Raw genomic sequence first — 23,598 nt, forward strand, 5'->3', positions numbered from 1 at the left:
GTCCAACCCCGCCTCAACGAAATAAACTAGTCAGCTCATCATAATGTACAAATTAATGCATGAATAGATTGCTTCAAAAAGCTAAACACCTGAGAGATAAGGTGCGTTGATGATGCAGCAGAATTCCACATTTTGCGAGGGTGGGGGGCTGAAGCAGGAGAGGCTGTCAGTGGCCATTACAAGCGTGTGGATGGCTCTTCAAATTAGAAAGAAAAAGTGCTTCAAGTCCTTTTAAAGAAAAGAGTGTCAATCCGCCAGTAAACGATCCAATCGTGCCTAAAAGGAGACAGGGTGGCAACAAGGAATGATTGGCAGGCCTTCAGTGCAATCATTGCACTGCTTTAGGTATAATTTGTGATGCCAAACGACGCACACGAATGAAAGCTGAAGGCAGAGCTGGGACGAGGCTTCTGGAATCGTATTGATTGCAAGATGGCTCTTATGATTAGTGCAGCGCATGCGCTGCTGACGTCAGGCGAGACCTAAAAAACGAATGAAACACTAAACCTGACGTCTGCTATTTACATTGGTGTTAGCTCATGTTGGGCTCAAGACATACTGTATTATGCTTGCATAATGCAATGAGATGTGGCATCTGAGTTCGTCAGTTGTGGCGGTTCTTTTTGGCTTTCTGCGGGTCGAAAAAGGGGGGGAGGAGGAGAATAGTTTTATGTTATGTGGGACTGACTTTATATCTTTACTTTTTTTTGCTGGAAAATGTCTCAAACATGTTCAGACAGCAATCCACACGCTCCAAGGATTAGGATTCTCCATAAATCACAAGAAATCCCCCATAAAGCCAGAAAAAGAAAAAACATTCTTGGGTGCAAGACTCAACTCAAAACTCGCACGGGCTTTCCCTACACAAAAGAGGATACAAACCATCAAACAAGAAACCTCCCTCTACCAGAAGGGTCAGTCTCTGACAGTGACGAGAGTCAGGAAGCTCATGGGCATGATGGCGTCATGCATCCCACTCATTCCTCATGCCCGTCTCCATATGCGCCCCTTAAAGAAATGTTTTCCCAAAAACTCGTGTCAGTCCTCAGGGAGTTAGGAGGATCTAGTGGTTGTTGCGCACAGACTGCAAGCAGAAATACAATGGTGGGCATTCAAGAACCTAACATAGGGCAGACCTTTCTGAATCCCAACTCCGTCTGTGACAATCGCAGCAGATGCATCTCTCAACAGATGGGGAGCGCACTTACAACAACTGAAGATACGAGGCCAGTGGAACGACCTCCACTCCATAAAACACATAAATTACCTGGAAATGAGAACAGTATTGCTAGCATTGAAAGCGTTCCAGAAACACATTCGCAAGAGGACTGTCTTGATTCAAACAGACAACACTACCATAATGTTTTACCTCAACAAACACGGAGGCACAAAATCATTCCAGCTAAGCAAACTAGCACAACAGATCTGGCAATGGGCAATTTCTCAAAGGATCAATCTGCAAACAATACACCTACCCGGAATATACAACACTACAGCAGATCTACTGAGCAGGCAGAACTGCTCCCACGAGTGGGAATTGAAATACAATACAAGACAATACACTACATCTTCAAACTCTGGGGGACACCAGAGACAGACCCGGTTGCTAAAAATCAGAACATGAAATGCCAGTTCTTTGCCTCTAGGTTTCTTCACCACTTGTCATGAGAGAATGCCCTGACATTAGTTTGGTCAGGGACATTTGCATATGCTTTTCCACCAATACCTCTAATCCAAAGAGTTCTGGAAAAAGCAAGACAACCAGGGACAAACCTAATTCTCATTGCTCCACAATGGGCCAAACAAACATGGTACTCAAGTCTGCTAGAACTATCCAAAGGACAAATAATCAAACTCTGAGCAGACAAGGAACTATTAACCATGCAACAAGGCCATATCTTCCACCCGGTGCCAGCGACGCTACGCCTAGCGGCCTGGCACCTGAATACGTAGAGTTTGGTCACCGAAACTTGCCTCAGCGAACAATGGAAATTCTAAAGGAAGCAAGAAAACGAACGACAAGAAAATGCTATGCCGCAAAATTTAAGCGGTACACCACTTGGTGCACAGCAAACATCCAAATTAACTTAATAAACACACCAGAAACAGTAATCATATACCCAACTCACCTCCTAGACAGTCACATCAACTACTCCAGCATAAAGGTACACCTCACATCTATCGTAGCTTACACCAGGGGAAAGTCATGCAAAAGCTTCTTCATAAGACCTATCATAAAAAGGTTCCTAGAGGGGTCTAAAAGAATTGCTCTTCCAAGGACAGCTCCAGCTCCCGCTCCCATGTGGAGTTTAAATACAGTCCTCACACAACTTCTGACCGATTCATTTGAGCCCATGCATAAAGCTGACCTGAGGCACATCACTTTAAGTCAGCTTTTCTAATTGCCATTACATCCTTAAGAAGAGTAAGCGAGCTGCAAGCGTTAACCATACAAGAAACATACATGCAAATCCATAAGGACAAAGTTATCCCAAAAACGAATCCACAATTTTTACCAAAAGTTGTCCAAGTATCACTTGAATCATCTTCAAAGACCTGCAAACAAGAGGGAAAAGGAGCCTTCATACCCTGGATGTAAGGAGGGCTCTACTGTACTATATACAGTGAGCGAAACAAATTTGCAGAAGCAAACAGCTATTTGTTGCCTACTCACATACTAAAACAGGGACGCCTGTCACAAAAGAAACAATTTCACAATAGATAGTCCAAACCATCCAACTATGCTATGCCACCGCAGGGAAAGGCCTAAGAGTACAACCAAGAGCTTGCTCAACTAGAAAGAAAGAAGCAACTCTTGTATTTATGGCAAATGTGCCCATAGACACTATATGTGCAGCAACAACATGGGCATCCCCACACACCTTCTTCACCAAACATTACTGTGTGGACATACACATGAATATAGAAGCACAAGTAGGACAAAAGGTACTTCAACACCTGTTTACAAAGTCTTCCTCCACAGCCTCCCCAAGAAGGGAGAAACCGCTACCTAATCTGATGCACAGCATGTGAACCCAGAAAAGGATTCACTCTGCAAAACGAACTGTTTACCTACCAGTAGGAGTAGTTTTGCAGCGTTAAGAGTTTTCTGTATTCACATGCGACCCATCCAGCCTCCCCTACAAGGAATACAACAGGTGGGGAAACATATTTAACAATTCTCTAAAGGATCATTTAAAGAACTATAGACTAAAAGACAGAAAAAAAATCCGAAGATGGCTACCATGCACAACAACCTCCAGGGTGCCATCTTACGTCACGCAGGGGACGTACCAGCCACCAAATGATGGTCAACGATGCCCAGAGAAAAAAAAAACCAGACTATTTTGGACCCCACCACTAGATGGCGGAATAATGCACTGCATGTGAATCCAGAAAACTCTTCAAGCTGCAAAACTACTCCTACTGGTAAGTAACTATTTTGTTACATTTAACAAATACTGGGCTTCATTCTCTATGGTGCAGAGCTCTGAGGACATAAGGCTGCCAATAACTTAGAAGAGGCTGAGAATCGATTCTCGAGGCAGTTCAGTACCCTGTTGATGCCTCTAAGGCTGAATGTGGGGCACAGGCTAGTCTCTGAAGGGAATGCCATTTGACAGTTATTGTGTTAGAGAAGGGTCTGAGAAACCCCAGAGTTGCTTTCCTGTCACAGAGGGCTGGAAGAGTTAGTTGGTATCCCAGGGGCAGGCAATGTCCCATGGATTAAATATGTAAGAGACACCCTGATAAGCATAGGGAACAAAGCTCTAGGAAGACCCTAGTGGGAATGGCATATTAATCACTAAAGTGGAGCTTAAAAGAAGCTTTAACAATGTTACATTAATTACTCTTATGACCAGACCATCCCTTGCTCACTTTTTTGCCCAGAGTATAGCAAGGCTAGGGCCAAATGGTTAATCCCAAACTGCAGGAACCTTGGAACCACACAGCACAATCTTACAATTGGATTCCAGCAAATGCATAGTATTCGCTGAATCAAGGTACATATTTGTAATGTGGCGAATTAGGGAAAAAAAGCTTTGCTAGCAATTGTTGGAATGCATGTAGAGGCTGTGCCACTGCAATGTTAAAGCTACTCAGCACGAATGAGTCTCTGTATATTACTTTGACAGTGAACTAGGGCACTCATCATTCTGTTGCCTCTTTTCAGCATTATGCTGTTTTTGTATGATTCTAATTGTTTACTGAGTTCAACAGAGCCTATTGGCAATCTACCTGACTTATTGTGAGGGTATGGAGTATAGAGTTGTATTCATTTTTAAACTTGTTCATATGGAAGCTGCCCTCTTCTTCTTTTTTTTAAAATTTATTTATTTTAATCCTTTCCTGCATTAATTTTTTAGGAATGATTACAACCTTATACTATTTGTATTGACTTTCTGTTTTAAATGTATTTATTTGCTTGCGCTTTTATATCGATTGCCGAAATAAAGAGTATTGAGCATGAGCATATTGAAATACAAAACAACGAGCGCTGCTCATATGCAAGACGTTCCTAAGATGGCCTCGCTTTTCTATTTACTCTAAACATTGCGTTAGCAATGTATTTAAGGATTCACAAACCAGAGGGGAGACAAATCTACATAATACATATGGAAAAGTAATGCAACTGTATACGGTCTAGATTGATGAGTAGAATAGAGTAAATTTAAAATAACTTTCTTCTCGTATAATGGTATATAATTGGCAGGCAATAAAAATTCCAAAGCCAAATGGATTGTCCATTGTTTTCAGGTCTTTTATATCGATCAAAAACTCTTGTTAAGGATGACGCCAATGCCACAGACCACAAGGAGGAGCTACAACAGCTTTTCTGCTTATAATTCATGAACATATCTGCAAAACGACTGTTTAGCATTCCACTGACACATTTGCAAAGTATCACTGCCTCAACACAGATGAACACATTAGATTCACCGATGTGGCGAGTGGTTTACATAAACTTAATTTGCACTAACTACAAACTAGCACCCTAACTAAATGCAGGAAAGTGTATAAATCTCTGTAGTAATTGATACTGCAAAGGAAAATTGTTGTTCAGTTACATAACGTAAGGTGAAGCATTACAGAGCTCTTCCTGTATGCAGTGACAGCTTCACCAGGCTGTAAAAGCAATGCAAAGATGACACTGAAACATGTGGGGCATTTGAGAGCGCTGGTCTGTTTTACGAGAGTTTCACCACAAAGATCACTATCACCCCCTACAATAGAAGCTTTATAAACAGCAAATTGCACTTTCCTGATCAATCAAAGGCAGAATTACTCAAAGCATAAACTGTCTTCATGTTTAAAATGTTGCTTAAGCGTAAGTATTTTTTTCTTTTAGAATGATTGAAAGGATAATCTGTCCTAGAAACACTGTGCCGTTTGCCTCTGAAGGTCATGGTTGTCTTGAGAGACCGAGTATCTAGGATGACATTTAACTGGATTAGCAGATGAAAAACCTGGCATATTGCCCTTTACAAATATTCTTTCTCTGTTTTTTTCTCTCTCAGCTTTTCTGGACTCCTCCACCCTACAGCTGTTCTTTGACCTGTACCATTCCATTCCTCCCACCTTCTCACCTTTGGTGAGTTCAGAACACGGGGTTCGTACCTTTCGATATCACATTGGGGATTCACCAGTAATTGATGGGGAGCTGGAGCGAGCGCTGCGGATGTATGGAAGGGTCTTTCCATCAGGGTCAGTGGGTATACAAAGGGGGTGAGCTGTGTGTAAAGGCGGTTTTTCAGTTGTGGTTCTGAAAGTTGCTCTGACTGCTGGGCTTCCACTGCATAAAAAAGATGCACTTCACTGACTCCATTTCTGCTTTTGACACACTTTTTTTCAAAGTAGTCTTAATTTTACAATACTTATATGTTTACTCCCTTTACTGCATGTAGACAAGAGTTGAAGACAGCGGTTTTCCCCAGCTCCCACTTTGGCTTTTTCCAATGTGGATCCACACAGTAACCCTATACATATATTTATTTGTTTTAGAAATTAGACTTGATTGCATTGTATGTCTGAATAAATTCAGAGATTGGTATTAGCAGACAGACACATAGTTCTATTTGTCCTTTCTGAGGAGTGCATTACTTTAGAAAATAGAGGCATTCTTCACAGACTGTACCTGTCAGGATTTTACAAAATAATATGCAACTCCTCTTTCGAGGCTTGAATGAGAAGGGGAGCTGTGAACATCAATATCAATGCCTATTACCTATAGAAATGAAGAATGAAAATGCAGAGAGGGATAAAGATGGTTGGGACTTGAGGGTGGATTAATGGAGAAAACGGAGTGAGGAGAGTGCTTAAAATAAGTGTGGAGACGTGAAAAGGCATGGAGGTCAGCGGTGGATTCAAGATTGTCAACAGATTATTGGGTACAGGAAATGTAGCAGTTAGTGAAGGAGTCTTTGGTATACATTTGAGAGTCAGTGTTTGGGTGCATGAAAGCTGGTGGTTAATGTGATGCAGACTTCAACAATGGACTGGGGAAAGGGGATAGGTGGAAAGTAGTGCTAAGATAGTTGACAGGTGGGTGATTGCAGAAATTTGTGTAGAGGGAGACATGCTGACTAGCCTTATTTGAGGACTGGGTTGGTCACATAGGTATGTTTGAAGACTTGTTGCAGTATAGTTGCTCTGACGTCATTGTCCACCTGTTCTTTCCAAAGGTCTTATCTTGCTTAGTCCAGGTTGCCTCAGTAAGGCGGTCGCTCTTCAACAATGCAGAGAGGGCTAAGTTCCTGTCTCATCTTGTGGATGGAGTGAAACGCATACTGGAAAACCCGCAGGTAAGTATACTTCAGGCTTTGAGTTGTGAGTTCAGCCCTCCTGGCACACTCCAGCTGTTCTGCAATCTTCCTGTGGGCTTTCTCCTTCCCAGACCCACTGTTTCGCAGGGCCAGTGCCTGTCTTTTATCGCAGTGTCCAAGGAGCAGCACCTTGAGGGTTGCACTGACAGCCTGCCTTTTGTTTCTTTAGAGCTTGTCGGACCCAAACAACTACCACGAGTTCTGTCGGTTGCTGGCTCGGTTAAAAAGTAACTATCAACTAGGAGAACTGGTCAAGGTGGAGAATTACCCGGAGGTCATCCGGTTAATAGCAAACTTCACTGTGACTAGCCTTCAGGTAGGCTTCCTTCACCTTGCAGCGTATTCTGAGCAGTTCTAGTTGGTGCCATCTCTGAAATTACATTATAGAGAGTGTTTCTTATGCACAAATCTGTTTGCCCCTTTGTCGCACCAGATGGATCTTTTAACACTATGATGAAGACTATGAACTGTTTTATGATTCCTTTTTAAAGAGCAGCATCTTAAGCTTTAACAACGCAGGCACATGGACCTTCTGAATTATTGTCAATAAGCGAAGCTAGGTCTGCCCTTGTTGGTTTTTGTTTGAAAATCTCAAGTGCAGTTGATGTTGGTGACAGTGTTGCTGCGGTGGACTCCTTACATTCCTGTGCTGTTAATTAGTGAAGCTTTGTACCAGTATTGTCCTCCGTTTCACCACAGTAAAGTTGATATCATAACTGGACAAAAAACACAAGAACGGTTGTGGCCTAGAATCTCCCGCACACTGTTTGTCGTACTACTTTTGGTAGTGCTCACCCTATGGGTCAACCGTTGTGAATACCCCAGGCTTGACTATACAAATGCAAAGTTAGAGGAGCACATTGACCTAAAGTAATATATTTTTAGCTCCACAAAAACTATTAGTAAAGAGTCCCCACTTCCGGAGCATATATTTTGCATTTAAATTCAGTCAATATTGCATGTGAGACAACATGAACATTCTTTTCTCAAAAAAAGGGGGAAAGGCTCTCCATGTTCTTTTTTTTTTTTCTTTCCTTTTTCCTTTTTATTCACGTGTCACAACAACGTCGTACAAAAGACTTGACTCAACTAGAACACAGCCTACGCGTTTCGTCCCTGTTTCACTGCACTTCTTTAGGGCAAACTATCCAGGCATGTGTAATCCAAACGCTCAGCAAAATACTAAATCACTCACTCCAGGGTTGAACTAATTCCAGTGCTCAACATAACACGATCCAGCCAGCTACGATAGCGCCAGGAGACTCCGTTAGGAGTGACAGTTGCGCTTTATAAATTTTCTTTTAATTTAATTTAATTTCATCCAGAACGCCACATATTGAAAGTACATTTTGTCCAAATGAGTGATTCACATCCGGTACTCCTAAAACAGCTCACCGCAATCTGCTTGTGTATTCCTGTCTTCCACCTTAAATTTCTTTGATGGAATAACCACAGCCTTCGTGTTGTATTCAGAAGAGCCCTGAATTTACGACGGCCCTTGCTTCGCAGTTATACGTCTGATATGCGTTTTGATGCTCCTTAGTACGAGCACGGAGAAAACGTCTACTGTAATATGTGCCATGAAAGTGGGGACTCTTTGCTAATTGTTTTTATTGTAGCTAAACATGATTACTTTAGGTCAATGTGCTCCTCTAACTTTGTATTTGAAATCTTAACTGACCTGATTGTGTAATGCAGTTACCAATTACAAGACTTGAGCAGCCTTTCTCAAGCAAACATTAGCACACTGAGTTTTACTGTATTGCACTGTTAACATTAAATCCACAATAATTCTAAATATGTGTGTCCTTCTGTCTAGTTTTCAGTTAATGCTGGGCACTTTATTCTTGTTCTCCCCCTAACCTAATTTTTCATTAGTTTTAGGGTTTGGAGTTAAACTTTTCTTTTTGTCATCTCCAGACATTACTCCTCATTAATTCTGGGAGCATTGCTTTTCTTGTTGCTTCCTATTGACATTGCTTATTACCTTTTAAGGTTTAATATCTTTTGTTGTCCTGCTATTGACATTGTTTCTCATTAGCACTGGGAGTTCGCCCCAAACAGCGTGCATTACCTCCTTAGCCTTTGGCAACGACTAGCAGCATCTGTTCCCTACGTCAAAGCTACAGAGCCTCACATGCTGGAAACATACACACCTGAGGTGACAAAATCGTACATCACTTCCAGGCTGGAATCTGTGCACATAATATTAAGGTGAGCAACCCTGTTTGGTTAAGGGAACATTTCTTGCCACTGGAAATTTCTGTTTTCTGTCAAAGGTACAGGTGGTCTCTGAAGGCGGTCAATGAAACTGGTGTCGTGATCTGCAGTTGTCATACTAGGCTAAGCCATTCCAAGATGAGTAGCTCTAGGATATCCCAGGGTAAGTTACCTGTTGTAAAGCCAGAGGTTTCAATGGTGCCTTTCTTAAATATTATTGGTACCAGTCATCTGTGACTCTAGCATGTTAAGTTACATGGCAGGTCTACTGTACCGTCTGAGTGTTTACAGGTGCCTGGCTCTGTTGAATTATGGCACATTTGATAAATGTTAACTAGCTTAGTATGTGTACTGTCCTTGTCTATGAGGTGTTGTGAGAACACACGTGCAAGTGATTGTCATGATGGCCGACTCGGTTACTATTGTAAAGTTTATGTATGATGTGAATGCTGAACGTTTTCATGCACCGTCCTAACAGTTGTCACACGATCAACTCTACACTTGCGCCTTGTTGTACCACACTATCACTTGGAAAAATACCAAGCCTGTGTAAACCCTGCCACCAAGTCTATATTTACAATGACAAATGTTGACACCCAGCTCAGGTATATTGTGATATCTATAAATGTAAATATAGTAAAATTTCTAGCACAGATAGTTTCTGATGTGCTGTGTAGGTCTTTGGGATGTAGAGGAACACTTTGTATGCAGTGTCAAAGCCGAGTAGTGATGTGGTTGATCCTGCCGTGTTGGCATTCCGTTGGTGGGTCAGGGAACTATGCAGTGTTTGCAAGATAGCTGGCTTTGGTGTTTTGAGTTACGAGGCACTGTACTTTGCCATGAAGGGAGTCTCTCTGAGATGAGAGATTAGGGACTTTTTATTAAATGTTTATAGATCGGTTCGGAGTATGATTACCAAATAACTGTACCACACAATACTTTTAATGTGTGTTTCTTGTAGAAACCTACTGTATTCAGGTACTTAAAAAAAAATGTAAAGTAACTTCCAAATGATGATGCTTTGTAAAACCTTAGACTCGTTCTGGAATGGTGTCTGCTGTGACATCGACTCATCTAGCAACTCTAACAACGCAAAATAGTTGTGCAAGTGATCACGTGCCTCTTATTTCTTCTTTCCCCTTTGACCTAGTCTCTTCAGCGGCACCAATATTTGTAGTAGTACAGTCTTACTTCTGCTGCTAGCACAAACTGCTGTGCTATCACTAATACTTTGTAAAAACCCACTATAATTTAGAAGAGTAAAATCTATTTTTTAAGAATTATTTTCATGTTTGAAAGGGGTTTCTCCATGTCATGGTGAAAATGGTGTTTGTTTCTCTTTGACGTTAATCTGATTATTTGAGTCTGGTGTGTGGTCCTTTTACCTTTAATATTGCTCACTGTGATCCCATTTTACTCTGACTGCAGAGATGGCCTGGAGGACCCCTTGGATGATACAGGCCTGGTACAGCAACAGCTGGATCAGCTCTCCACTATTGGCCGCTGCGAGTATGAGAAGACCTGTGCTCTCCTTGTGCAGCTCTTTGACCAGTCTGCTCAGACTTACCAGGAACTGCTGCAGAGTACTACCCTGAATGCTATGGACATCACTGTGCAAGAAGGTAAAAGTCTCCAAAAATATATAGTTCCATATCCACTTCTGTGCAAGCTTGTCATGTCTGAGGGCCAGGCCAGCATTGTACTGAGATAGTGCTTCGTTCGTTCTTTTAAAAACAAAAAAATGTTTGCAAGTAACTGCAACATTTTGGCAACCAACCGTACCTTTTCTTTATTGGATTTTGCAAGCAGGCAGAACAAAAGATGTTTACATAATGTGTGCAATAGCAAATGTGTGTGTGCTTAATTTGTATGAGAATTTCAAATCCAAATTCATACAATGAACATTAGGTTGAAACAATTCATATTTGTCTTCGACTTTAATAAAATAGCACATACATAGTTGATAACTTGTGAAAGACTTTGAAAAGAAGGGAAGAGGAAACAACTTATTGGAATTCCAAGATTTTCTAACATTGAACTCAAATTATTTTTTTAATATAACTGGTGCTCATGCTAGACACCCCTGATGCATGTTTGTTATAATAGTACATTCAGTATTTAATTTAGCGACTATTTACGTAGATTATTTTACTTTCCACCAGCTTGTAACGACCCTTGTAAGAACCCCAAGAGGTGCTTGGCAGATTCACGTGCACATAATATGCAGAAGTCTGTAGAAGCTGTTTTTTTCTGTTAAAACTTTTCTATAAAAATTTTACAAAAAGTCCTTAAACCTAAAGCATTTTGTTTTGAGGAAGCAAAGGGATGTTGGACATGCACACTTAACAAGAGTAACTAATCTTTTTCTATCCTCCGTTTAGACCTGCTCAGTAACAAGGTTAATGTTCCTAACAAACCAAGCCTCTATTTTAAAAGCCCCTTGTTAGGTCTTGCCTGAGCCAGCGTGCATGCGCTGCGAGGCATTTTGTAAGGGCTTTTAAATTCCAGACACACGCTTGTGCGTGTGCTTGGAATTTATCACTTGCTATTGGGCTTTACGTGCTGTCTTTCTAAGAAAGACAGCAAGCAATTGGCCCAGGGGGTGCATGTCCCACCTTCTCTGTTCTGTGGCCTAGGGTCCGCGGGAGCGAGCATGAGCGCCATATGTTTCCAATTATCCTGCCGCGTCTCGCGGTCACGTTAATTGGAAACATATGGGCAAACGCGGCGCTTTTTACCGCCCTGGCCTGCATTTCATCTTCTGCTGAGAATGCGATGAATTGTATTGAAATTACATTGCATGTGATGGCATTGCCAATTACACAGTTTGGTAAAATCAAGAGTTACAGGAAACACATATATTAGTTAATATGTTAATTAGCAGTATGTGCAGAGGTTGCTGATCTCTGCCGTTGCAAAAGCCAAGACCCAGAAAAGTCAGTATTGCATCCAGAATAATATCCGTGGTTGAAAGTCTTTACGGGCCATGCGTGTGTGTGCAAATTTGCATAAATATTTTAGTAGGGGATCCAGAGCGCAGTCAAGTTGAATGAGCAGCGCTAGACAGCTGCAGCCGGAAGTGGTGGAAAATGACGCATTATCGGTCCTCATCCGGCAAACCCTGCAAGCGCCGACTACTCGTGAAGCCCAATAGCAGAGGTTCTCATTCCTGAACACAACACAAATATTGCGCTACTGTGAGCAATCCAGTAACAAAAAATACATATCCCCGGTATAATAAACTACTAGTAATTACCAGATAAACAGTGTTATCAACGAAGATGCTGCAAACAAGGGGACATTGTGCTCATGTGCTCTTTGCATTGTCATAATTTCTTCCCAAATTACCAGATTTGTGATAGCAAACGCTATTATCTTTGACATCTTCAACATTCTCGTACATGGTGCTATGATCACGTACTAAAACGAAATGACAGACTTCATTCCATTCATTTATTCATATTCTGGAAGAAGCTGCCTCAACAGAAATGGGAAGAAGGAAAATGTATTATAGACAACAGTGTCCTCTAGCGTTTACTGCCTAGCATCAAACTTAGTTTTATAGCTAATCGCATTTGAAGCAGTTTGCACAATATATTTATAATTCATAATTATGACAGATGCGGTACTAGCACCTAGCCTTCCACAACAACCAACGATGACTTTTAGAAAAGGTCCTTCTCCTCCTTCAAAAGGAATCGCATGCATTTTTAGGAGCAACCTCTCTGTTACTAAAGCCACTTCTCCCTCCCTCACCTCCTGTGAACTCATCTGCATCGATGTCACCAGCGAGGGCAAACCTGTATGCTCTCTACATGTCATCTACCACCCACCTGGGGACAACCTCACCTTCACCCAACAACTCATGGACATGATCTCAACCAATTCCGGACGGCAGAACACTCAAATCTACCTGGGTGACCTCAATCTCCACTGGAACAATCACAATGACGCGGTGGTGAATAGTCTTAAAACCTTCCTCAACGAGCTTGACCTCACCCAAATCTGCAACAGCCCGACCCATGACAAAGGCTCTATCCTCGACCTTATCATCGCCAAAGAGGACTCCACCCAACTGGGGGCAATCCAACCCTGTGACTGGTCAGACCACCACATTATCTCATTCTTCTTCAACGAAAAAGTTAAACTTAACCCGGCTCAACCCACCAAATCCAAGATTTGGAAAAGGGACCTGAAGAAACTCAACCCCAACTCCTTACCTTCCCACAGCTGCAATCTCCTCCTTCCCCCTACTGGCGCCTCGGACGTACAATCTCTGACCAATCTCTACCTCAACTCTATGACCTCAATAATCAATGAAGCCGCCCCCCTGCAGCTGAAGAGTCTCCACAAAGAACTCTAACCCATGGTATGATGGTAGACTCAACGAAAATAGGCGTGCCATGCGAATGGCAGAGCGCACCTGGAGATCAGACCCCTCAGCACTGCACCTAAAAACTCTTAAGAAAAAGAGAAACGCCTACTTTAGGAAAATCAAGCGCTCAAAAACAGATTTCTTCAGCCACCAGCTCGATCAAGCAAAAAATTGCCCAAGAAAACTGTTTGAACTAGTCAAAACTCAAACCAAGGAACAACCTCTACAATCAAACAGCACAACAAGCGATATACCTTCCTGTGAAGACTTGTCTGCTTTCTTTGAGCTAAAGACGGATAACATAAGAAGCGATCTCCTCAATGATGTAAGCCGCTACTCCAGACCCAACAGCATAACTTTCACTCAACCTAAACAAAACGCAGCCTGGTCTGCCTTCGACAACTACTCAGAAGAAACAATTAACAAACTGCTCGGCACCTTGAAACCTTCTAATCACATCACAGACCCCCTACCTGCTAATGCTGTAAAAGACTTCATCACCCTGCTCCTCCCACTTTGGACTAAAATCATTAACAGCTCCCTTCAACAAGTACTCATCCCTGACTCCGTCAAGGTGGGACAAGTCACGCCTATACTCAAGAAACCTACAGCTGACCCTTCTGACCTAAACAATTACCGCCCTATCACCAATATCCCCACCCTGGCCAAACTGCTGGAAAAATGCGTACAACTCCAACTGACAAAACACATCGATCAGTTTGACCTCCTCAACCCTCATCAGTCAGGCTTACGAGCAAGACACAGTACGGAAACGGCTATGACACAAATAATTGAAACCGCGAAGATTCCGGAAGGAAAAAACATATAAACGCTCCTTCTCTGGAATGGCACCCAGGATCTGGAACGCACTCCCTCCCGAAACAAGGGTTATCTCCTCCACTGCTTTTTTTAAGAAAGAAGTAAAAGCCATCCTTATGGCTAAATTCACATGAACTCTTTCTTGGATATATCGAACACATTGCACCGTCTTTGTATTATTTGCTTATCTGATTATCTAACTGTACTTTTTGTTTTATCTGATTGCTATCCTATTTTGCTACTCACTTACTACCTACTACTATTTTGTACCCAAAAGTTTGTTTAACCACTCCCTTGTTTCCCTTACTCCTCGTTTCTGTAAAGCGGTCTGATATCTGCAAAGATCTTAATCGCGCTATATAAAACTTTGAAAATAAAATAAACACAAATTGTAAAGACTAATCCTGAACTTGCGACTGCCAAAATGTGGTTACAATCTAAGCAAGGGTTCACTAGGTGTTCCACTTACAGAGCGTGCAGGTTTGGTGAAAATACTACATCATATCCGACTCCTTTTAGCCCAGAAAGGGTGTTGATCAAAGGCAGCTACAATTGTAAAACTAAGTTTGCGGTTTATGTCCTGACAGCATCTCAGAGCCATCGTTAATAATGATTCTACGTACCCGAAGGCTCGTAATTTCAAACAAATGCATAATAACAATCTCAGTTGTTGTGGCAGCTATTCCCAAACCCTTGAGAGGAGGAGATAGGGAAACGTCATTGAGGAAGTTCGAATACAAAATTATATTAGAATTAGATAGTATGATGCCCAATGGCCTCAATAACATGGAGGACCTTTATCATTTTCTATAGTATATCGTAGGGGATACTTGATAAATGTAAAAATATATTAACTTTTTGTATATACTTTGATGAATCGCATTAGTGTCTAACCCGCAAGTATTTTTTTGTCTTGGTTTACCCTGTATTTTTAATGTTATGGGTTTAAAACTACGATATCTTTGTGGCTTTTAGATATGTATATAATAGTGTGTTTTAGGATTTAGTTGCACTAGCACTTTACATTTTTGGTAAATTTTGACATTAGGATGGCACTTTAGAGGCACCTGGAACTTTAGTTGCATTGTATGCATGTTGGCATTAAGCACTTTAGTTCCTCCTCGATGCATTTAAGCAGATATTTGTTGAAATATGAGAAGAAGCATCTGTATAAGCAGAATGTTGTATTACAAGATGCTTTCTTGATATTTGCGATCTTTGCACAGTCAATTAGCTTAATATATATTTTATAGTATTTTCGATTAATAATTAATGATTCATGTATTTATATATGTAACATATTGATTTTGACTATGAATTTTTGAATTAAGCGTACATGTATTTAACTGTGACGAGCCATTCCCAAACAATCATGAGTTTAAATTTTAATTTTAACTTCGCAATTATTGAAGTTTTATGCTAATTAGGTGGTCTAATTCAAATGAATTGCAATGCTTTTATGCAGTAATGATATATTTGCCAGAATATATTGGAGATATATTGTGCAGATCTAGCTTGCTAGAAAAAAAACTACTTCGATGTAAGAGAAAGTGGTGCCAGTATGTCTTTCATGTCTAATAAATCACGTGGTAGTATCACAAAGGCACAAACATATATAAACAAGCATTTGCAATGCAATAGGTCTTGCATTTTCAAGAGTTTGAGCTATTGGCATTGTAAATGACTACGCCTTTTATTTATGTGTTTTAAAAACCTGTAAGCGGTGCGTAAACACGAACTTTGTACAGATAGTCCTTGCTTACAAGAAGCAAGGCTGGCAGTAAAATTGGCGCAGTTATTGCCAGCCTTGCTTCTCGTAAGCAAAGGCTATAAGTACAGAGTGCATGTTTACGCCCCTCTTGCAAGTTTTCAAAACACATAAATAAAAAGCATTGTCATTTACAATGCGAATAGCTCAAACTCTCGCAAAAGCGAGACCTACTGCATTGCAAATGCTTGTCATATATTATAATCAAGTTTTGCCACGTCTAAAGTGTGCAATCAATGTGTCAAGAAAGACACATGGAGGAGGTAGAAAACATCCAGAAATTGGACCGTCCCGCCAAAGCTAGGTCTTGTAATCCTAATCACTAGCCAAACAATTTCTTTATAACTCGAGTAACCGTCGCTATTCACCTGGAAGTCCGAATATGCTATGATAATGGGGCGGTCGGAGACAATCATAAAAAAAAATATTAATTAAAAAAAAAACCTGGTCACTAGGACTCCACTGTAAAATAGAATGCCACGGTTGCACTTCTGCACATCGTTCGTAAACAAATATTTTTCAGCTCGTGCTTTAGTAACTTCCTTGAATAAATGACATACCCATACATGCAAACAAAATATACTTTTAGAGCAGTTTAGATGTACGAGTCGGGGAAACCTCCTTATATCTATGTTGGTGCCTTCGACGAACCTCAGGAGCAGAATACGGTTCTGCGACCGAATCTCTGTCCCGTTGCCTGTTACTTGCCTAATTCAGTTCATACGTGCCCACTCAGCCCACTCACAAAGGACTCTATTCAGCTCCCTCCCCTTTCACATTGCTTATCGCCCTGTGGCGGTTCTGTCACTTACCTGTCCAGCTCTTGGGGAAACTGGGTGGAGTTTGCAGAGGCGTTGGGCTCAAGACGACGAGCACGTCCCTTAGGCGCCCTCCTGACACAGTCACTGACTTGCTTGGCCCGAACTAAGATCGGCCGAAGCTGCCCCTTCTCCACAGATGGCTGCGCGACTTCCGCAAATTTGGCCCGGCTGGCAACAGGTGAGCAGGCCGCTCCCCCAACCGTCCCGTTTCCATGGCGTACATTTTGCTTTTACATTCTTTTACAACATGTCGTAAAACACTTTGTCGCCATCGTCGTGCAGGGAACGCCAGTTTTGCCTGGCTTTAGGACGGGAGCTGTCGAAAACTTAGCCCACTTTCATGCTTGACAACCTAGCTTTCTGCGTTGTGACGCATCCACAGCGTGCTAAGTGAGCAGGGATCTTAAAGATAAGGCTGAGCACGATTAGCCGCATTAAGTGTATGTTGTACCCTCACGCAACATGGCTGCCGTTCGAAGTCTTTATTAAAAAAAAAATTTTTTAGACATGCGTGGGATAGTGTCTTGGGATAGCCATGGGAGATACGTTGTCCGTTATCTGTTTCCTTCTGTCCTTGTGCACTGGAGGAAGCCATGGCGGGCGATGTTACTCTGAGAAGAGTTCTGCGCTTTTTGATGTTCGAGTCGGTTCATGTCCTTCCACTAGGAAACATTCAAACAGCAGTGAGCTACAGACCCAAGCCTCCCAGATTAAGGTGACGACTTAACATGATCTAGTCTAAAGGCTACCGAAAAAAAAACCGGTGAGTGGGGTGTGAGGGGGGATGTGTGTGTGCGAGTGTGTGTGTGTGTGTGTCTGTGTGTGCGCGTGTGTGTGTATGCGTGTGTGCGTGTTTGTGTGTATGCGTGTGTATGTATGTATGCGTGTGTATGTATGTATGCGTGCGTGTGTAAGTATGCGTGCGTGTGTAAAAAGAGCCCGATGACTGGTGGGGGGAGCAGGGGTGTGTGCGCGAGTGTCTGTGTGTGTGTGCGCGCGCCTGTGTCTCTGTGTGCTGTACGAGCTAGGGGAGACTTGAAATGGTGAACGCGCGTGCAACCTGATCCGATTACGGCAGGGTGCGCGTGCCCATCTCTTGTCTCCCTTAGCTCGTTGTAAGCAGAACCGCCGACAATAGGGCTCGCAGCGACGCCGCTTTGCAATCGTCGCAGGTGCAAGACCTAAAAATGGTGAACAAAATGCAAACTGACCTGTGAGCAAGGGCACATTGTGTCCGAAACGCGTCAGGCTTGAGGGTACGGAAATGAGGAGAACTGAAGTTGGAGTATATGTGTGTATATATATATATATATATATATATATATCTATCAAAATTACTCCGTCATCGCAAGTAAAGATAACCAGACTCCCTGAGTGCTGCAAAATATCCAATTTGATTGCCATTAAATTGGATATTTTGCTGCACTCTGGGAGTCTGGTTATCTTTACTTACGAGGACGGAGTAATTTTGAATTGTGTTTGGAAGAACTAGCTCACGAAATTTCCAACACTAAGACAGAATTTACCAAAGCCGTGGAACCCGCAGAGATAGCAAAAATATTGGAAGACATCAACACACAACTCAACAAACACATACAAGAGACACAGGAGCATAAGATACGCAAATTCAAACACGATACTATCGACTACAAGCTCGGCGAGGTGTACACTTGGGCAGAAGTGTACGCCCGCCGACGCCCAAACCGTTCATACAACCCTTATTCAGAAAACGAAACATCATCATCAGAAGGAGACAGCAGAGCTCAGCCAACTACACGATCAGCCCGCCAAGAGGGACCATCAACATCCACATCTACTGCGGTTCATTTTTTAGTAGAAGGCCAAGAAGAACAGGCAGACCCAGGCGGGGCAAAACCCGCAGAAACACCAAAGATACCAACCGAAATCAAGAACAAGAAGGGCAGCAGGAAGAAGTGATGGACACAGATAACCTGGTTATTAACATTTCGTCCTACCCATTGACGAAAGAGGAAGCTAAGACACTACAGAAAGGACAAACTTTTGTTCCGACAACTATGACAAACACTTTGGAACTGGAGGTGAGTGCATTCAAACTCACACGCAACATCAGATTACGCCATTATTTCCAAAATGTGGTTCCACCATCTATCCAAGAAGAAGATATCTTAAAAGGACTGAGACCTCACAGTACTTATATGGCCCCAATGAGCCACAAAATCATAGACACTTTTGAGAACCTCATTAAACGAGACATTGCGAATCTGAGCTTCCAACAAAGTTCTAAGAGGAGTAACATGACGATCAAAGAAAGAAACATTATACACAACTTAGCCAACAATAAAGCCATCGTATGTCAAAACGCAGACAAAGGCGGAGCCTTAGTGATTATGGATTCTTCATACTACATGACACAGGTTGAAGCACACACATCGGATACAAACACCTATGCGCCCTTGGAAAGTGATCCAACTTTGGAATATGCCACAACTCTCAACAACATCATCAAACAGGCATTTGATAATGGTACCATCAATGACAAAGCTCAAAGATTTCTCATCCTAAACAACCCCAAAGCGCCAGTTTCGTACATGGTACCAAAAATACATAAACACGCGACTCAACCACCTTTCCGGCCGATAGTATCTACCAAAGGAAGCATACATGAGCCAATCAGGAAATTTCTCAACATATACCTACAACCATTTGTCACAACCACAGAATCGTACATTAGAGACACCACCGACTTTCTAAGCAAACTCAACACTGCTCTACATGGTTTCAAACAGAAGAAATATTACTATGCACAGTGGACGTCCGATCCCTATATACTTCCATCCCACACAGTTTGGGCCTAGAAGCTATAGAACAAGTGTTAATCAACTCCACACTTGATGGGGACTTACAGACATTTCTCATGGAACTTCTGGCATTTACATTGTACCACAGTTATTTCAACTTCAACAACAAATGGTTTTTGCAACTCTGCGGCACATCCATGGGGAATTGTGCAGCCCCAGCGTACGCTAACCTTTTTATGAAAGCTTTTGAGGAAACTCACATCTTGGCAGACCCCAACTGGTCAACACATGGTAAACTTTACCTGAGATTTATAGACAACATTTTCCTACTATGGTCAGGAACAAAACGCACATTGCAAACCTTCCTTGACACATGGAATCAGAAGGATGAACGCATTCAGTTTACCTGGGACATCAGCTCACATCTCATACATTTTCTGGATGTACAAATACAAATACAAGATGGCAACATTTCCACCACACTTTTTCGGAAGACAACGGATCGCAATACGATATTGCATTATAACAGCTTCCACCGACCAGGCCTGAAAAAGAATTTACCGTTCTCCCAACTTTTACGTGTTAAAAGTATAGTCTCCACCCCAAAGGAAAGTGAACAGGAGATGAAAACCATGATCAACAGATTCAAAACAAGAGGGTATCCAGGAGACATCTTAAAGACAGCAGAAGAACGATGCAAGAAATTCAAAAGAATAGACCTGCTGGCGGTCAAAGAGAAAAAGGAGAACACAAGAATGGTAGTGGTTTCCAAATACACAGTAGTCAGCCATAAATACAGGAAAATAATATTGAAACACTGGCCACTTCTAAGTGGTGAACCGGACTTTCAAGGTTTATTTGAGCAACAACCCATCTTTGCTTATACTCGTGGCAGGAACCTTGAAGAAATGTTGACAAAACCTGTAGACACCTTAACCACAATCATCTACAAAGGATTGAAACCGTGTTACAATTGCAGTAACTGCCACAACATCATCCCAGAAAATTACACACAACATCCAATGAAAGGCACAAAAATTAAACTAACAGTCAAGGCTTCATGCAATACGGCCAACGTCATCTATATGCTTAAATGCCCATGCGGCCTGAGGTACGTGGGCCACACAGAGAGGAAGATCCGCACTAGAATCTTAGAGCATAAAAGCAACATAAGAACAAGGAATGCCAAATCCACAGTGGCAGCACATTTCATGGACAACAATCACTCAGTAGCCCAGTTAAAATTTTTAATACTGGAAGTTATCAAGCCCAATGTGAACAATAAGAACACCCTCTTAAAAAGAGAAAACTACTGCATCTGATACATGGCCACGATGCAGCCCCACGGACTCAATGATCGAATGGAGTTTTTGTGTTATCTTTAACTCCACAGCCACATTTATCAGATTAGCACCACCCGTGTCTCATCCTGAACTATATAATATAGTATTTTAGTGTATTGCCTTTTCAATTCCATTTACAGATGTTATGACCATAGCATGCTTCTAGACTGCTGATGATATAAGCGTTTTTAAACATCTCATTAACACACACACCGTGCACTTCGCTAATATATTATGAGCACATTTACCATTTTAAGATGGCCGCCGTATTTGTAACCACTAATCGAGTCCGTCATCGATACGCACGACCTACACATTAACTCACCAGACAGCTCAACGCCAGCACACACTGAAGTTACACCAGCGCATGGAGCAACTTTCATGTTTTTCCACACCACGAGTAAGTACACATTGAGGACCGCGTTAACAATGCTACATGCTAGTGAGCAGGTCCACGGACCAAATTTGTTTTACTCATATCACTTTAAATCTTCCCCATACAGGCGGATCACGCTACCGCCAACCGCCATGTAAGTGACCAGCAAAACACGGGTTGTAAGGTTTTTATTAGAAACGGCATGTAGCATCGACTAGAGCACAGCGCACAGAAGTTTTTATACGTTTTCACAATAGTCACGAGAGATCATGCACAGAGCACACCAGTAATCATACCGAACACGCTTGAAGACAGCTCGGAATCTTTATCACCATTAAAGCATGCGTATTTAGCACAAGTTTGATTGTTACATATCCAATCATGCGGTTTAGAGACACGATCTGAGAAGGAACAGACAGCGATACCTTTGGAGCACGCTACAACCTACTACCCACCAATACAAATTTGGTTAAAACCCCAGGCTGTGCGAGTCCCATCTATAATAATGGGTTATCTGGTAACCCATACCAGACCGCCCTTGGACAGCTCACACTAACCGGAACTGGGTGTTTACATATATATATTTGATGCAGAGTACGTTGGTACGGTATAATGCAAAGTAACTATCTTTTGTAAAGCTGCTCACAAGTGTGTTAAAGAATATCACTTTAATAACACGGCCTGTTTAGCAAAATTTTCATTAGTAGACTGTCAAAGAAGGAAGCTCATCATGAAAGAGTGTTCCTTGCAGCACCCCTCAAACCACCACCGATATACAAATGTAAAGACAGTATTTGGCTCTGTGCTCTTCCTGTTATGTGTGAATAGTGTCGTCATCTCGATTTGACTAAATCTGAAATATGCTGGATCATAGCAGCACTGCAGATGCACACAAAGGAAGCCAGCAGCTAATGACATCAGACCCATTCTATGTGGTTGTAAGAGATGTCCGCCAGGAACCATCACAGGGAAACCCACATCTGATTCTCGCCAAGATCCCATGCAGGAGACCGGCTTTAGACAGGACCACTCAGCCACAGTCATCTCACACCGCTGACGTACGGTGACATTGCTACCAAACAACCATTACAGGATGCATCTGAGGACCAGTGAGAAGAACAAGGCAATGAAGACATGTGCAGGCGCTATTACTCAACGGGAAACAAGTTTAATCTGTTCTTGAATTCAGAGCCTGTCAAGGAGAGAACGAAAACAACGACACACGCACCGCTGTGTTTCAATATCTGCTGCTGTTCAACTGGGTGAACCGAAATGATGACAAGATCAAGGGTCACAACATTATTGATGGAGTGTTGGAGATAGGTCACATCAGTAGATTGTAGATACACAGCGGTCTGATGCACTGCATGGCTGGCTGGTATACCATCATTTCAACCAGCAAACTAAAGACCTCCTAACCATGTACAAACGAACAGCACGTGTAGTCTCTCTCCGAAAGCCCGGGAATGTCTGTATTTTTATGAGTGCCTACGCTGCATAAAATACATATAGGTTCGCATAGACGTTATTTATGGGTTGTGAGCCCTGGCACTGCATTTGCGACCCCTAGTGTTAGAAGTGGCAAAACGAGTGCCAGTAGCAGAAGCAGCTCCTTCTATGGACGAGGCTGGAAGAAGTTGCCAGCAGTGCAAATAAAAAAAAATAGAATACGTTTTTTATGTTAAAATCATGTTCGAGGCATGTGGGCTGCTGAATTCATATCGGTGCATAGATCGCCGCCTAGTGTTGGGTCCGGATGATTGCACATTGTTGTCCTGGAAGAGTCTTTGAAGTATCACGAGATACGTGGCTCCTCCCCTGGACTATAGTGCGCATGGGCATCCTCTCCATCCTTAGATTGTTTTTTTCCGCCATTGGGTTCGGATGTGATTTCCATCTCGGAGTTTGGAATCGATAAAAAACTTTTCTAAAAAGGCCTTCGGGGTAGTCTGTATTGTTATTCGATCGGTGACGACAACTTTCTTTCTGTTATTTTCTACTCATCGCGTCGAATCAGACCACGCGGCCTTTCTTCGACACCAGGGGCCTTTGGTCGATGGAACAAAGTCAGTTCAAAAGATGCCCCAATTGTAACTCTAAATTCCCACACATAGATAAATACCCTGTGTGTACCAAGTGTTTATCACCTGAACACAATGAAGCCGACTGCTTAGCTTGTGTTCAGTTTCGTTCAAAGAAAACACTTCGGATTCGAAGAGCAGCGAGGCAGACGATGCAGAAGCCAGCGCCTGAACCGGAGAACATCTTTGAA

General features: G+C 42.2%; 1 protein-coding gene across 1 annotated transcript in view; it reads left to right on the forward strand.

Annotated features, from left to right (window-relative positions):
• XPO7 (exportin 7) overlaps positions 1 to 23,598 on the forward strand; it is a 486,858-nt gene that overhangs the window by 121,570 nt on the left and 341,690 nt on the right. The window contains exons 6-10 of the mRNA XM_078665516.1: positions 5,520 to 5,593; positions 6,684 to 6,803; positions 6,994 to 7,140; positions 8,866 to 9,038; positions 10,473 to 10,666. Coding sequence (XP_078521642.1) covers positions 5,520 to 5,593; positions 6,684 to 6,803; positions 6,994 to 7,140; positions 8,866 to 9,038; positions 10,473 to 10,666 — 708 coding nt within the window. The remainder of the gene's footprint in view (positions 1 to 5,519; positions 5,594 to 6,683; positions 6,804 to 6,993; positions 7,141 to 8,865; positions 9,039 to 10,472; positions 10,667 to 23,598) is intronic.

This window comes from Lissotriton helveticus, chromosome 11 (assembly GCF_964261635.1).
Source record: "Lissotriton helveticus chromosome 11, aLisHel1.1, whole genome shotgun sequence".
Lineage (NCBI taxonomy): Eukaryota > Metazoa > Chordata > Amphibia > Caudata > Salamandridae > Lissotriton > Lissotriton helveticus.